Source organism: Corticium candelabrum, chromosome 3 (assembly GCF_963422355.1).
Source record: "Corticium candelabrum chromosome 3, ooCorCand1.1, whole genome shotgun sequence".
Classification (NCBI taxonomy): Eukaryota; Metazoa; Porifera; class Homoscleromorpha; order Homosclerophorida; family Plakinidae; genus Corticium; species Corticium candelabrum.
The window spans coordinates 7,884,337-7,896,836 of NC_085087.1; the positions used below are offsets into that span (position 1 = coordinate 7,884,337).

Below are 12,500 nucleotides of genomic sequence, written 5' to 3' on the forward strand. Positions count from 1 at the left end.
GTACAGCAAGTGGATGGCTCTCCTCAATTGCAGTAAGTAGTGAAATTTTCACTTAGGGTTTGCTTGAATGTGTCTGTGTATTTGTTTGTCTTGTCTGTCATACACACACACACACACACACACACACACACACACACACACACACACACACACACACACACACACACACACACACACACACCATGCAACTGCTTCCTTTCCATTACAGAAAGAAAAGACCTGTTGGTGGTGTGTCTCTCTTTGGAGGCGCCGACTTGTTCAATAAACCCAACAATCCACTTCAACAAGCACCAGCAATGCAAAAACAAGTCGAGAAACCACACGTAGACGAAAGAAAACAACCAGAACCAAAGGTTAATATCAACTAAAATACATCACATTGCTATTGATCAACATCTTTGTATTGCATTGTGACTCACTTGTCTAGAAACAACAAACTGGTGGAGGATTATTTGGTGATGAAGACGAGGACGATGATGATGATCTCTTTGCACCAAAATCTTCCTCGACGATGGCACCAGCAGCAGCACAATCAACAATCAGGAAAGCACATTTCTCTGTACATGTCTGTCCTTGATAGGAGATTTACTGTTGTTAAGCTCTTCAAGCTGTGTCAACGTAATGTATTGATTCAGATCCAGCTGATCTAAGATTTTAAAGCAAAGAATGAAATCGTGTGCAAGTTGTGTGCATGATACGCATGTGCACACGTTTGTAGGAAAAGGCAGATATGTTTACAGAGCCGATTTTTCTTGGTAACGATGCAGTAGGTTTTTGGTATCAATGCTTGTTGTTACAACTCGTGTAGCACACCAGAGGCAAAGTTGTAGTGTTTTGAGTTATTTGTCTGTGTGTGTGCATGCTTGTGTGTCTGCTTGTTTGTCTATCGGTCTGTGTGTCTGTCTGTTTGTTTGTTTGTCTGTTTGTCTGTTTGTTTGTCTGTTTGTTAATTTGTTTGTCCATCTGTCTGTTTGTCTGTCTGTTTGTACTGTTATTGTTTTGCTTGAAGTTAGCGCCTGTTATCGGTAGAGGAAGCGTTCAAATACAACAATCTGTCTGTCTGTCTGTCTGTCTGTCTGATAAGATCTCCAAAATTTCAATAGATGCAACTGGAAAACGCAGCGAAACTAACTTTAGAGATAGATGGAGAAAGCAACTGTCTGTAGTTGTACAGTCTTGCAACTCTCGTGTGATTTTTAAGAAGTTGTGAAAGTTGTCTAAGTGCAATTTTGATGATTTTCTGTATGATAAAGACGTTCAACATTTTGTTCATTGACTTTTATTGTTACCCATATGTAAAGTTAGCGATTGTTATTGGTAGAGAAAGAGTTGAAATATAACAATCTGTTTGTCTGTCTGGTTTCTGTGTGTCTGTCTGTCTGGTTTCTGTGTGTCTGTCTGTCTGGTTTCTGTGTGTCTGTCTGTCAGTTTGTCAGTCTCTCTGTTTATCATAATCATATTTCTTAGATCAAACTAATGCACATTTCTGCAATAAGATTAAAAGGCTACAACTAAAATGAAATGTCTATAAGTCACTAGTGCAAGAAAGCTAATGTGGAAAGACCTGAGTGCTGAGAGTCTGTCTGTCTGTCTGTCTGTCTGTCTGTCAATACATATATTTGCATATTGCAACTGCTAGTACAGGCTAAATATTGTCCAGTGACCAGCAAAGCAATTCTGTCTGTCTGTCTGGTTTCTGTGTGTTTGTACAACTGTATCTGCTGTCTGTCTTTCTGTCTGTTTTTCTGTGTTTGTGTGTATCTGCCTGTGTGTGTATCTGCCTGTGTGTCTGTGTCTGTCTGTAAACATAGTATCTCTTGAACAGCTTAACAAATCAATACAAAACTTTCAAAATATGAAAATTGTTCCAAGATCTTGGACAAGTTCAAAAATGGTCACTCAGAAGTAAACCCTTAAATAACGAATATTTTACATTTACTGTTGACATGCAAGTCACTTGGGTCTGTGATCTTCCTCTCAGAGATCGATCACAGCTACGTCTGTCTGTGATGATACTTATGTGACATATGCCTGTGTAGTACTAAAAAGCCGGTTGGTGGAGTACCTCTATTCGGTGGCACTAGCCTATTTGGATCACCAGAACCCGAGAAACAAGTTGAGGTTAATTAACCCAATCTCTCCTAATATTTCGGGTTTGTGAGGTGCTTGATGTTGTAGCCAAGACTAGAGCCAAAGAAAGCGAAGGGATTGTTCGATAGCAGCAGAGTGGATGAAGATTTGTTTGCATCTGAAGCTCCTCCAGTTGTTAAACCATCAAGTGTAACAAAGGTAATGGAAATTCATTGGTCAATGTTGTTAGATGTTGTTTGTTGATTGTTGGTTTGTTGTTGTAGCGTGGGTTGAATATTAATCCGGCGGCTTTGTTACCGGGTGCTCGTCCGCCTCAGAGAGCTGTGGAGGAGAAGTCTGTTGGCTTTGATGCACCTGTGCAAGTTAATACGTTGAATACGTTGACAAAGGTGTGTGACTGTGGGTTAGTAGGTGTTTGTTGTGTTGAAGTGAAGTGGTGTGTGGACTGCTGTGGGTGAGGCCGGTGTGTGGTGATAAGATGTTTTGATTGGTAACAGAGAGACAAGCCATGCAAGGCTGTGTGTGTGTGTGTGTGTGTGTGTGTGTGTCTGTCTGTCTGTCTGTCTGTCTGTCTGTCTGTCTGTCTGTCTGTCTGTCTGTCTGTCTGTCTGTCTGTCTGACTCTGTCTCTGTGTGTCTATGTCTGTGTGTGTGTGTGTGTGTGTGTGTGTGTGTGTGTGTGTGTGTGTGTGTGCACGAGCACGTATTTGTATTTGCATATTCCGAATTACCTAAATTTTATGTATAAGATTGATGTTGTACTTCAGAACTTTCTGCTTATTTTAGGATCGTTCTCGTGGGCAAGCAAGACGCCCACCTTCACGGCACAGTCGCCGAGCAGCAGCTGGTACAAATGCAATCGACTCTCCAGCAGCTCCTCAGACTGCTAATCCTCCAGTCTCTACATTCACTGCACCACCGATCACATCAACCACAGACGATGATCTATTTGGCACATTGAATGCAGTGCAAACCATTAAGCAACCCCCAGTTGACGACTTACTCTTTGATACTCCAATAAAGTCAAAGGCAGTAACTATAGCTGATCTAGATGATGATGATATCTTTTCTACAAAACCTTTATCCACACCACAGTCGAAGATCACAACTTCCATAGTAAACACAGAAGATATAGGAATCACAGAAGCAACTGCAGTAGTAGACTCTGCTCCTAAAGATGACTTATTTGATGACGAGATTGAAACGAAAGTCACCAAGAAATCGCCGAAATTTGTTGGTCCGAGTGATGCTGACCTATTTGGTGATACCGGTGACATATTTGCAGGTGTGCCGTCGAAGTCGAAAATAGCAACGAAGAAGACGTCAAAGAAGAAGAAGAAGGTTGTGCAGAAGGAGGCATCGCCTGCTGCTGTGGCAGATCCAGATGAAGGTAGGATATTGAGTATGTGATCGGTTGTTGTTGTGGATGCTTTGACAAAGATGAAGGAGAGATACTTAGACAGACAGACAGACAGACAGACAGACAAACAGACAGACAGACACGCTGCTAAACCAACAAATTAACAAATACAGGCGTGATGGACAAACAGTCAGACAGACAGACAGGTAGGCAGGCAGGTAGGCTGCTAAACCAACAAATTAACAAATGCAGGCGTGATGGACAAACAGTCAGACAGACAGGCAAGCAGGTAGGCTGCTAAACCAACAGGTTAACAAAGACAGGCGTGCAGGCAGGTGGATAAGTGGATGGACAAACAGACAGACAGACAGACAGACAGGCAGGCAGGCAGGCATAGTTTTAACTTGTAGTTTACTGTGGCCGTGATTCTACTGACTTGAACTGTCAGTCATGGATAATATTTTTAATTTGTAGTGCTCTGTACGTAGCCGTTTGCGTCTAATAAATGATGTCAGGCAGGTGGATAAGTGAATGGACAGACAGACAGACAGAGAGACAGGCCACAATTGCCCGATATAGTTGCACACTTCAAAGTTGTTACTAGACATGAACGAGACTACAGTTTGTGTTTTGACTTTGTTTCATCCATGTGAATAGTTTGAGTACTTTTTTTCTGGCCATAATCATAAGCCCGGATTAGCTGTTTTTTGTCATTTCAATATTAATTATTGATATTAAACTAATAATAAAAATTAATATATTTTAATTAATTGAAGTTTTCTTGACATTTTGACAAACCATCTTTTGCCATCAAAATTAATTCTAAATTTTCTTATCCCAAGGCATGACTTAGGTGTAGCAGTATCTAATTGTGTGACAAACCACATTCCCACTAAACCTCACGATTTGTTTCTCACACAAATACGTTTCTTCATGCTACATACAAAGTATGATGATTTGATTCCATTTTTGCAGCTTCTATCTCTGAGCAGCCAGCTGCCAAGGCCAAGAAGAAAGTGACAAAGAAAACAGGTACGACAAAGAAATCGGCGAAACAACAGGCATCATCGATATTTGATGTGGATGCTCCTAATATATTTGATGATCCATCAGCAGGAGATACTTAGGTAGTAGTTGTTGGTAGTAGTTGTTGGCTTTGGTGGAGGCCTTCATATTGGTATGATTATTGCAAAGTATTTTTCAGTTGGTTTATGGCTTTTGATTCTATAATACATATAGAGTGTACATGCAGATTGGCTGGTGTATTGTGATTTGTTGTTGTTATGATGGACACACACACACACACACACACACACACACACACACACACACACACACACACACACACACACACACACACACACACACACACACACACACACACACACACACACACACACTGAACACACACACTGAACACACACACACACACACACACACACACACTGAACACACACACTGAACACACACACACACACACACACACACACACACACACACACACACACACACACACTGAACACACACACACACTGAACACACACACACACTGAACACACACACACACTGAACACACACACACACACACACACACACACACACACACACACACACACACACACACACACACACACACACACACACACACTGAACACACACACACTGAACACACACACACACACACACACACACACACACACACACACACACACACACACACACTGAACACACACACACACACACTGAACACACACACACACACACTGAACACACACACACACTGAACACACACACACTGAACTGCCTGCGAATGTTCCTACTTAGGTCTGAGAGATGAGCAAAAGCTTGAGTTTTCAAAAAAATTTAAATATTTCATTGTGTTGCGCATTCCATACCATTACTTGTACATTGCTGACTCTAGCAACCACGTAGCAACAAAAAAATGTTGTCTATTGTATGTCTATCGAACTTTCACTTTTGATACTTCAACTTCACCAGCAATATTGCGAAATCACAACGAGAATCCAAGCGAAACCGGAAATCATCTGGTTGGGTGTGCGCGTGCATGCGCAATTTCAATGTCCGTGCTAGCCGCGTACCGGACCCGGTTTAGGCGCTTGTGTGCATGCGCCCACCCCATTCATCATACTCTCACATCGTCATCCGATTTAGTCGACGTGTAAAACTCCTAGAGCGAAAAATAAAGTTCGAAGTGTTGCCTCCAACTTACGTACCGGCAGGATGACAGAGAATGCGATGGAAGAGGCTCTCCTGGTGAAAGCGGCGGAGGGAAACTTTGCTCGCGTTCGCATGTCGATCCGTCAGGGCACGGACGCTCATTATCAGGACAGAAACGGATGGACGGCGCTGATGCGCGCGGCGAATAACGGACACGTCGGCGTGTGTCAGCTTCTGCTTCAATGCGGGTGTCTGTCAGAGATGAGGAACTCGTGGGGCGACACGGCGCTGCACCGCGCCAGCTATTGGGGTCATCGCGAGGTGGTGCGACTGTTGGTGCATTCCGGGGCGAACGTGAACGCTCAGAATCAGTATGGGAATACACCGAGTCACGATGCGTCGACTCGTGGTCATGTGACGGTGATGGAGGAGTTGTTTGATTATGGTGCTGATTATCGAATTGTTAATGGTCAGGAACGGAGTGTGCTGGAACAGGCGAGATATTATGAGCAAAAGGAGGCGGTGGACTTTGCTGAATTGATTTTATCAGGTAGTTGCATGTGATGGTTGATGATGCGGATGCAAGGCACGTCTGTTTTCTGTTTGTTAGGAGAACGGAAGCGTAACCCCATCATCCCCGCCCTCAATCTGGTACAGAAGTCGGATCTGATTGCGGGCGATGTGCAGGATCTTGTGCAGGACCTGCTGCAGAAGATTGAGCAAATGTCGAATGAGAGGGATGAGATTTTGTTGGCACATCGGACCGAGGTCGAGGACTTGACGAGGGATAAAAACGCTCTTACGAGACGGATTCTCTCGAATCCTGAACAACGAACACCTCTGGCTAAACGGAATGAACGACTGCATGACGATGTTCAGTTCTTACGGCGTCAGCTAGAGGAGAAGAACAAAACCCTAAGCCAACTTGCACAGAGAAGCTCGACACTAAGGCAGCGTGGTCAGCAACTTTTCCAAGAGAATAATAGATATCAACAACGGTTAGAGCTTCAGACGAAAGAGATGGACCAACTTCGACAACAAATTCAGGATCTTCAGCAGCGGAGAAAGCGTCAAGGGATGCAGTTAGAGCAACTACGACGAAGCAATGAACAACTAACGAAAGACAATCTGCAACTTAATCACCACACAGGGAAACTTATGCAAGAAAACAGTCGCTTGTTGAGATTCGAGGAGGAGACGAAAGCATTTCAAAGGACAAAAATTGAGAACGAAGAACTCACACTATTGACTCGCCAGCTACGTCACCAACTAGATCGAATTAGTACCGAGTCGCTAAGATTGCGAAAACGCAATGAAGATCTGCAATTTCAAATCCAACAATACGCTGCCGATGCAGCAAATGTAAAGTGATCTCAAACGTTTGGAGAAATTTAACAAATTGAGGTTTGTAGACACGATTTCAACAGACTTTAAGTTGAAATGTGGAGACGAATCGTTATATTGAGTAATGCCAAAACTGAGTATGTATGGTGTAGAGAAGCAATTTTATGCAATAATGATATGAGATGTATTAGTGTTTTCTACTGCCGGTTGGAGGGCAAATAGAGAATCATATGAAACGAAAAGAGTTTACAGCATGGGGCAACAGCAGAGTGACGAAATGTGATTGCAGTGTTTTGCTGCATAACTGACTCTGTACTGAGCATCTGGTTTTGAGTAATATTCCTTGTAGGGACTCTGATTGGTGGTTGGCAAGCGTTTACATTTTTGAAGTGGTTTCAGTCGATTTGCAAATGAAGAAAGTGTCTCCATTTGTCTCGTCCACACTAGCTGATGTGGCTACTCTCTGCGCATGATCAGAGCATACACATGTATGTTACCTGTTTCCATGACAACTAGTTTTTTACATGAGAGTGATCACTCAGCAAAACGGAGAAGTAGCCACAGTGTAAGGGGCTACAAGTGTGTACCACAGTGAACATGCCTTTATGGTTCTTACTTGGAGAGTCTGTTGGACACCCACTCCCTCTTGTTGAACACCTGTACTTGAACGACTGTAATGCATGATCCCTTCTGTCTTCAAAGCTGCCGCAGTCAACCAATGACGTTGCCGATCTAATCAACAACCGCTCTCATTGGTGGATTTGAAATGGTCGCGTGATCGTTCATGTTGCAACACTTAGGCAATCGTGATTACAAAACCTGATATCATAATTTACAACACACTCGAAGAGAATTGTGGGACTAATGAAAGCTGAAAGTAAGCAAACCAGCTATCAGCAGCCGGGGAAACTGCCTTACTACATACACATCACTGTAGTTATCAGATGTTACACTACACATGATTACCAATTAATTAAGGGGACTGACCGTGCCACTCCTACAGTCCAGTCGACATCTCAGATTCTGTTATTGCATGAGCTGACGCGTCCAGTTATCAATTGTTGGTTTGCAACCGTTGAGGCCGCATCTGAAGTAAAGTCTTCGCGGATTTCCGACAAGTCTGCAAGAAAGGTGAGGCAGTGCCGCACGAGTCTGCTCCTCTAGGACCATACACCGCATGCTCTGTTGACCACCTATGTCAGCTTTGCTGAGATGAAAGGAAAGGGACACTGGGAACTGGTGCATGATCTCGACTCCTCCACCGATAGGGTGTTACAAAAATCGTATTTATTTCCAACCGGTTGGATGGTTGAGGCTGGGCGAACTCGATGACGCCCGCCTGGGCCTGCCCGGACCAGCTGATTGTGGCAAGTGGGTGCTGGCATGGTGTGGGTGATCGACATTCGCATGCATGTCAACTCTCTTATGCTGCCAGCTGTGGCGTCGCTGGACCTCCAAGATTGTGGAGGCCAGCCTCTAAGGTTTAGCATTCACAAACCTTGTCTATTGCCCACAAAAGGCCATGCACACTCACTAATTTGGAATCCAGGCCTTCCCAGGCTCCTATTCAGCGACTGCATGTACTGATTGCTGCATGGAGTAGTTAGACTACTACTGTAGAGCAGTTTTAGCTTCGAATTCGTTGTCGACACGTTGTGACGCAGTTTCTCTTTAGAAAACTACCTTGCGCAAGAAGTCCCAAGTCGGTCTCTAGTCCCAAGTATGAGAAATCGTCACGTGCGCAATCGCGGTAGGAGGGTCCGCACGGTCCCCAATGATCATGAAGAGATCCGTCGCAAGATCAACGACGTTAACCGAACCGACGAGCACGGAAATACTGCTCTCTGGTTTGCCGTCGAGCTTACAGACAGAGACTTGAGTGAGACTCTGCTGTGTAAGGGAGCAGACCCCAACACACGGAATAGAAACGGTGATACGGTGTGTCACCTGGCGGCTCGAATCGAAAGGTTCGACATTCTTGAATTGCTTGTCAAGTACAAGGCTGACTTGAGCATCAGGAACAACGACGGACACGATGTCTTGACAGTGGCTGTGATGTTCGGTAGAACGACGACGGGAAAGGAAACTGAGTTTGTGACTAAAGTTCGGTCGCTTGAAAGAGGTGTGTGTGTGTGTGTGTGTGTGTGTGTGTGTGTGTGTGTGTGTGTGTGTTTCTGTTTGTGTGTGTTTCTGTTTGTGTGTGTTTCTGTTTGTGTGTGTTTCTGTTTGTGTGTGTTCTGTTTGTGTGTGTGTGTGTGTGTGTGTGTGTGTGTGTGTGTGTGTGTGTGTGTGTGTGTGTGTGTGTGTGTTTGTATGTTTCTGTTTGTCTGTGTTTCTGTTTGTGTGTGTTTCTGTTTGTGTGTGTTTCTGTTTGTGTGTGTTTCTGTTTGTGTGTGTTCTGTTTGTGTGTGTGTGTGTGTGTGTGTGTGTGTGTGTGTGTGTGTGTGTGTGTGTGTGTGTGTTTGTATGTTTCTGTTTGTCTGTGTTTCTGTTTGTGTGTGTTTCTGTGTGCGTGTGCGTGCGTGCGTGCGTGTGTGTGTGTGTGTGTGTGTGTGTGTGTGTGTGTGTGTGCGCGTGCGTGCGTGTGTCACTGTGTGCATGTATACATACATACCATGCTTATAACTTGATCGTGCATTTTAGGACAATGCAAAGACAGACAGTTTGTAGCGGCGTGTGGAAACGAGGGATTGCCATCATGGATGAAGCTTGCAGGCGAGGAACGATACAACGACCGACCTCTCGAGACCAACATCTCTCCGATCGATCCCGCATCCGAACACATCAAGCGCACCGCAATCATCACATCATCACTCAATTATCGTGAATAACACAACGTCAGACACACTAACTGCAATTGACTTAATCGAGTATTTCTTGTTATGACCATTAACTCCTATTTTTGCTATGTAATAATAAAATGCAAACATTATACAAACATTATTAGATAGCTTATTTTATATACCTATATACCTATATACTTATATACTTATATACCTATAGATATAACCATACAATATGAGCTATTGTGCATTACTATTGGCTGCAAGGCATGAAAAACAAAGAACTGGTGACCAGTCGTTGTTAAGATCGAGACTTGGGTATTTAGGTTTTCATTTTGACGTAAGGCTAGCTGATTCATTAGCAAACAAACTGAAAAGAACGCGCTGTTGTCTTGTCCACGTGCACACTATGCAGCTACTTTGTGCGCATGATAAGAGCATACATTGCCTGTTTGCATGTGACTGTGTCTATTACGCAGGTAAGCCCAAATGAAGTGAGAAGCAGCTACAGCAAGAACTGTATGAGTACCACAGTGCACATGCATGCATTTATGATTTTTACCGAGAAGGCTAACTAAAAATGCGCTACGAGAGTCTGCAAACAGTCTTTCCTGATGATCACGTGACAATCCCAAACGATTCTATAATTCGTAATCTCTCTTGTGGTGTCGCAGTCAACAACTGCTCATGAGGTATATAGTTGGTCTAATTACGCAACTGTGCATGCAATAATTGGTCCATTTGAAATGTTGTCGCGTGATCTTTCGCGTTGCCAAGACTTATGCAAAGACAGGGAATGTACAATCCCAAATGGGATTTGTGGGACTAACTAAACTAGTCTAGATATGCAAACCAGCTATCAACAACCGTTCTGCGACATGCTCGTATATATAACTGCATTAGATCTAGTGTAAAAGATGTGCATGCTCTCGGTCTGTGCCAAATCTGCATGCTGTACCAAAGCCGGGGGGCTCCCCTGGCACCATCTTTCCTTTCCTCCTACACATGTTGCTAAGCTTATTTCGTGAGAACTCGTCCTGTCGCCAGCATTCTTGCACTCGCCATCGTCGACGCCGCATCTCTACTTCTTCAAGTCTGATATGAACGACGAATTGACGACACCATTGCTGCGTTGCGATGTCGAGACGCAGCAGCTCGCATCTCAAGGTCAGTCAGTCGACTCCATCAGACCAGCTAAAATGTGTAGTAAAAAGAGCATTTGGCGGTTGCTATACGAAAAGAGGCCGACCAAACGTGGGTGCTGCATGCTCAGCCTTATCTGAGGACCATGCATATGCAGCTGGTCAGTGGATATAGACGTTGCATGCTCAAACTTGCCCGGACTTGCTGGTCAGTGGATGGTCAGGCGATCAGACCCACTACTTTGGCGTTCGCGTGTCGACTAATTTTGTACGCTATGTTACATTGACAATTTGTATACGATTGCTGCATGCAGTAGTTACTACAGTAGACTCTAAAGCTTGCAGTTTTAGCTTCAGGTTTGTTGGTGTCGCGTTGTCACGTTGTCACCGAGTTTCTCGTTAGGGAACTACGTTGCGCAAGGAGTTCCCAATATGCGTAATCGTCACAGTCGACGCAGAGGGCTCAGGGTCCATGGCCAGACAGCCTCCAGTGAAGAAGTTCGTCGCAGGATCAACGACGTTAATAGAAGAGATGACCTTGGAAATACGGCGCTCTGGTTTGCTGTCAAGCATAGAGATCAAAAGTCGATAGAAATTCTACTGCTTGAAAAGGCAGATCCTAACACACAGAATAAGGAGGGAGACACTCCGTGTCATCTTGCAGCTCGAACCAGAGATTTCGACATAATCGATTTGCTCTACAAGAATGACGCAGACTTGAGCATCAGGAACAACGCGGGGCACGACGTCTTGTCGGTTGGTGAGATGTCCGACAGAACGGCGACTGGAAGGAACGCTGACTTTCTCACTAAACTTCGCTCGCTTGAGAGAAGTAAGTACTGTACACAGTGTCTATCATATATACCTTACTTCTAAGTGCAGAGTGGTCACAGTCGTAACCAGGAGACAATAGAGTACGAAATCAAATTTCTAGGGACTGTTGTTTAGTCCCAACCTAGACCCCGTAGGATTGGAGACCCTAACGTTACTCTTGCACTTTTAAGTGATGTATAGGCAATACCATATACAGTACACACACACACACACACACACACACACACACACACACACACACACACACACACACACACACACACACACACACACACACACACACACACACACGTGTATTGTGTGTCTCTTTGCAAGTAATATATGCTATGTTCTCAATTGTGCATTAGGACAGCGCAAAGACAGACAGTTTGTTGCGGCCTGTGGAAACGAGAGAGTGCCATCGTGGATGAGGCTGGCGGGAGAGGAACGCGACTACGGCCGACCTCTTGTGACCAACTTCGCCCTGATCGAATCCTAGCCTCTAAACACATCACAAACTAACTAAACCATTGGAACGTCCTAGTGTTCTCATTTAAAGTTTATGTACTTTAGGTTATAATTAGCGTACTACTCATACAATAGCTGTAATAAATTGTTGCGAGTATTTTACGAACATTAATGTACTAAGTTTAACCAGACGTGGTTTATTTTATGTACCCAAATAATACGAGTTATTGTAACGTGTAAGTGGTGTGTGTCGCGAGTACTGTGGGGCATGGTAGTCTAATTTGCTGTGCTATTCTTGAAACAGGACAAGAAAGTTATTGTA

General features: G+C 44.1%; 3 protein-coding genes across 3 annotated transcripts in view; all 3 read left to right on the forward strand.

Annotated features, from left to right (window-relative positions):
• LOC134176648 (WASH complex subunit 2-like) overlaps positions 1 to 4,703 on the forward strand; it is a 14,939-nt gene extending 10,236 nt beyond the window's left edge. The window contains exons 15-22 of the mRNA XM_062643308.1: positions 1 to 32; positions 209 to 353; positions 428 to 541; positions 2,038 to 2,121; positions 2,179 to 2,289; positions 2,355 to 2,480; positions 2,877 to 3,480; positions 4,426 to 4,703. The exon at positions 1 to 32 is cut by the window's left edge and continues 1,095 nt beyond it. Of these exons, the coding sequence (XP_062499292.1) occupies positions 1 to 32; positions 209 to 353; positions 428 to 541; positions 2,038 to 2,121; positions 2,179 to 2,289; positions 2,355 to 2,480; positions 2,877 to 3,480; positions 4,426 to 4,577 (1,368 nt within the window). The 3' untranslated portion in view covers positions 4,578 to 4,703. The remainder of the gene's footprint in view (positions 33 to 208; positions 354 to 427; positions 542 to 2,037; positions 2,122 to 2,178; positions 2,290 to 2,354; positions 2,481 to 2,876; positions 3,481 to 4,425) is intronic.
• An 839-nt stretch (positions 4,704 to 5,542) lies between these two features.
• Positions 5,543 to 10,123, forward strand: LOC134177762 (ankyrin repeat domain-containing protein 17-like). Its single transcript, XM_062644539.1, has 6 exons — positions 5,543 to 6,178; positions 6,239 to 6,996; positions 7,164 to 7,251; positions 7,322 to 7,336; positions 8,648 to 9,094; positions 9,616 to 10,123. The coding sequence occupies exons 1-6, from the start codon at positions 5,692 to 5,694 to the stop codon at positions 9,801 to 9,803; spliced, it is 1,983 nt and encodes a 660-aa protein (XP_062500523.1). The 5' UTR covers positions 5,543 to 5,691; the 3' UTR covers positions 9,804 to 10,123.
• Positions 10,124 to 11,120: 997 nt separating this feature from the next.
• On the forward strand, positions 11,121 to 12,410 carry LOC134177417 (ankyrin repeat domain-containing protein 54-like). Its single transcript, XM_062644193.1, has 3 exons — positions 11,121 to 11,165; positions 11,301 to 11,729; positions 12,079 to 12,410. Exons 2-3 carry the CDS (start codon positions 11,330 to 11,332, stop codon positions 12,207 to 12,209), a joined length of 531 nt encoding a protein of 176 aa, XP_062500177.1. The 5' UTR covers positions 11,121 to 11,165; positions 11,301 to 11,329; the 3' UTR covers positions 12,210 to 12,410.
• The last annotated feature ends 90 nt before the right edge of the window (positions 12,411 to 12,500 follow it).

What these genes read in the sequence shown, in the direction of transcription:
- LOC134177762 (XM_062644539.1), top strand. Translation starts at nt 5,692, where the DNA reads ATGACAGAGAATGCGATGGAAGAGGCTCTCCTGGTGAAAGCGGCGGAG. An exon ending in CCGATGCAGCAAATGTAAAG is followed by an intron (nt 6,997 to 7,163) that starts TGATCTCAAACG and finishes GAGATGTATTAG; the next exon opens with TGTTTTCTACTGCCGGTTGG. An exon ending in AGTTCGGTCGCTTGAAAGAG is followed by an intron (nt 9,095 to 9,615) that starts GTGTGTGTGTGT and finishes CGTGCATTTTAG; the next exon opens with GACAATGCAAAGACAGACAG.
- LOC134177417 (XM_062644193.1), top strand. Translation starts at nt 11,330, where the DNA reads ATGCGTAATCGTCACAGTCGACGCAGAGGGCTCAGGGTCCATGGCCAG. An exon ending in ACTTCGCTCGCTTGAGAGAA is followed by an intron (nt 11,730 to 12,078) that starts GTAAGTACTGTA and finishes ATTGTGCATTAG; the next exon opens with GACAGCGCAAAGACAGACAG.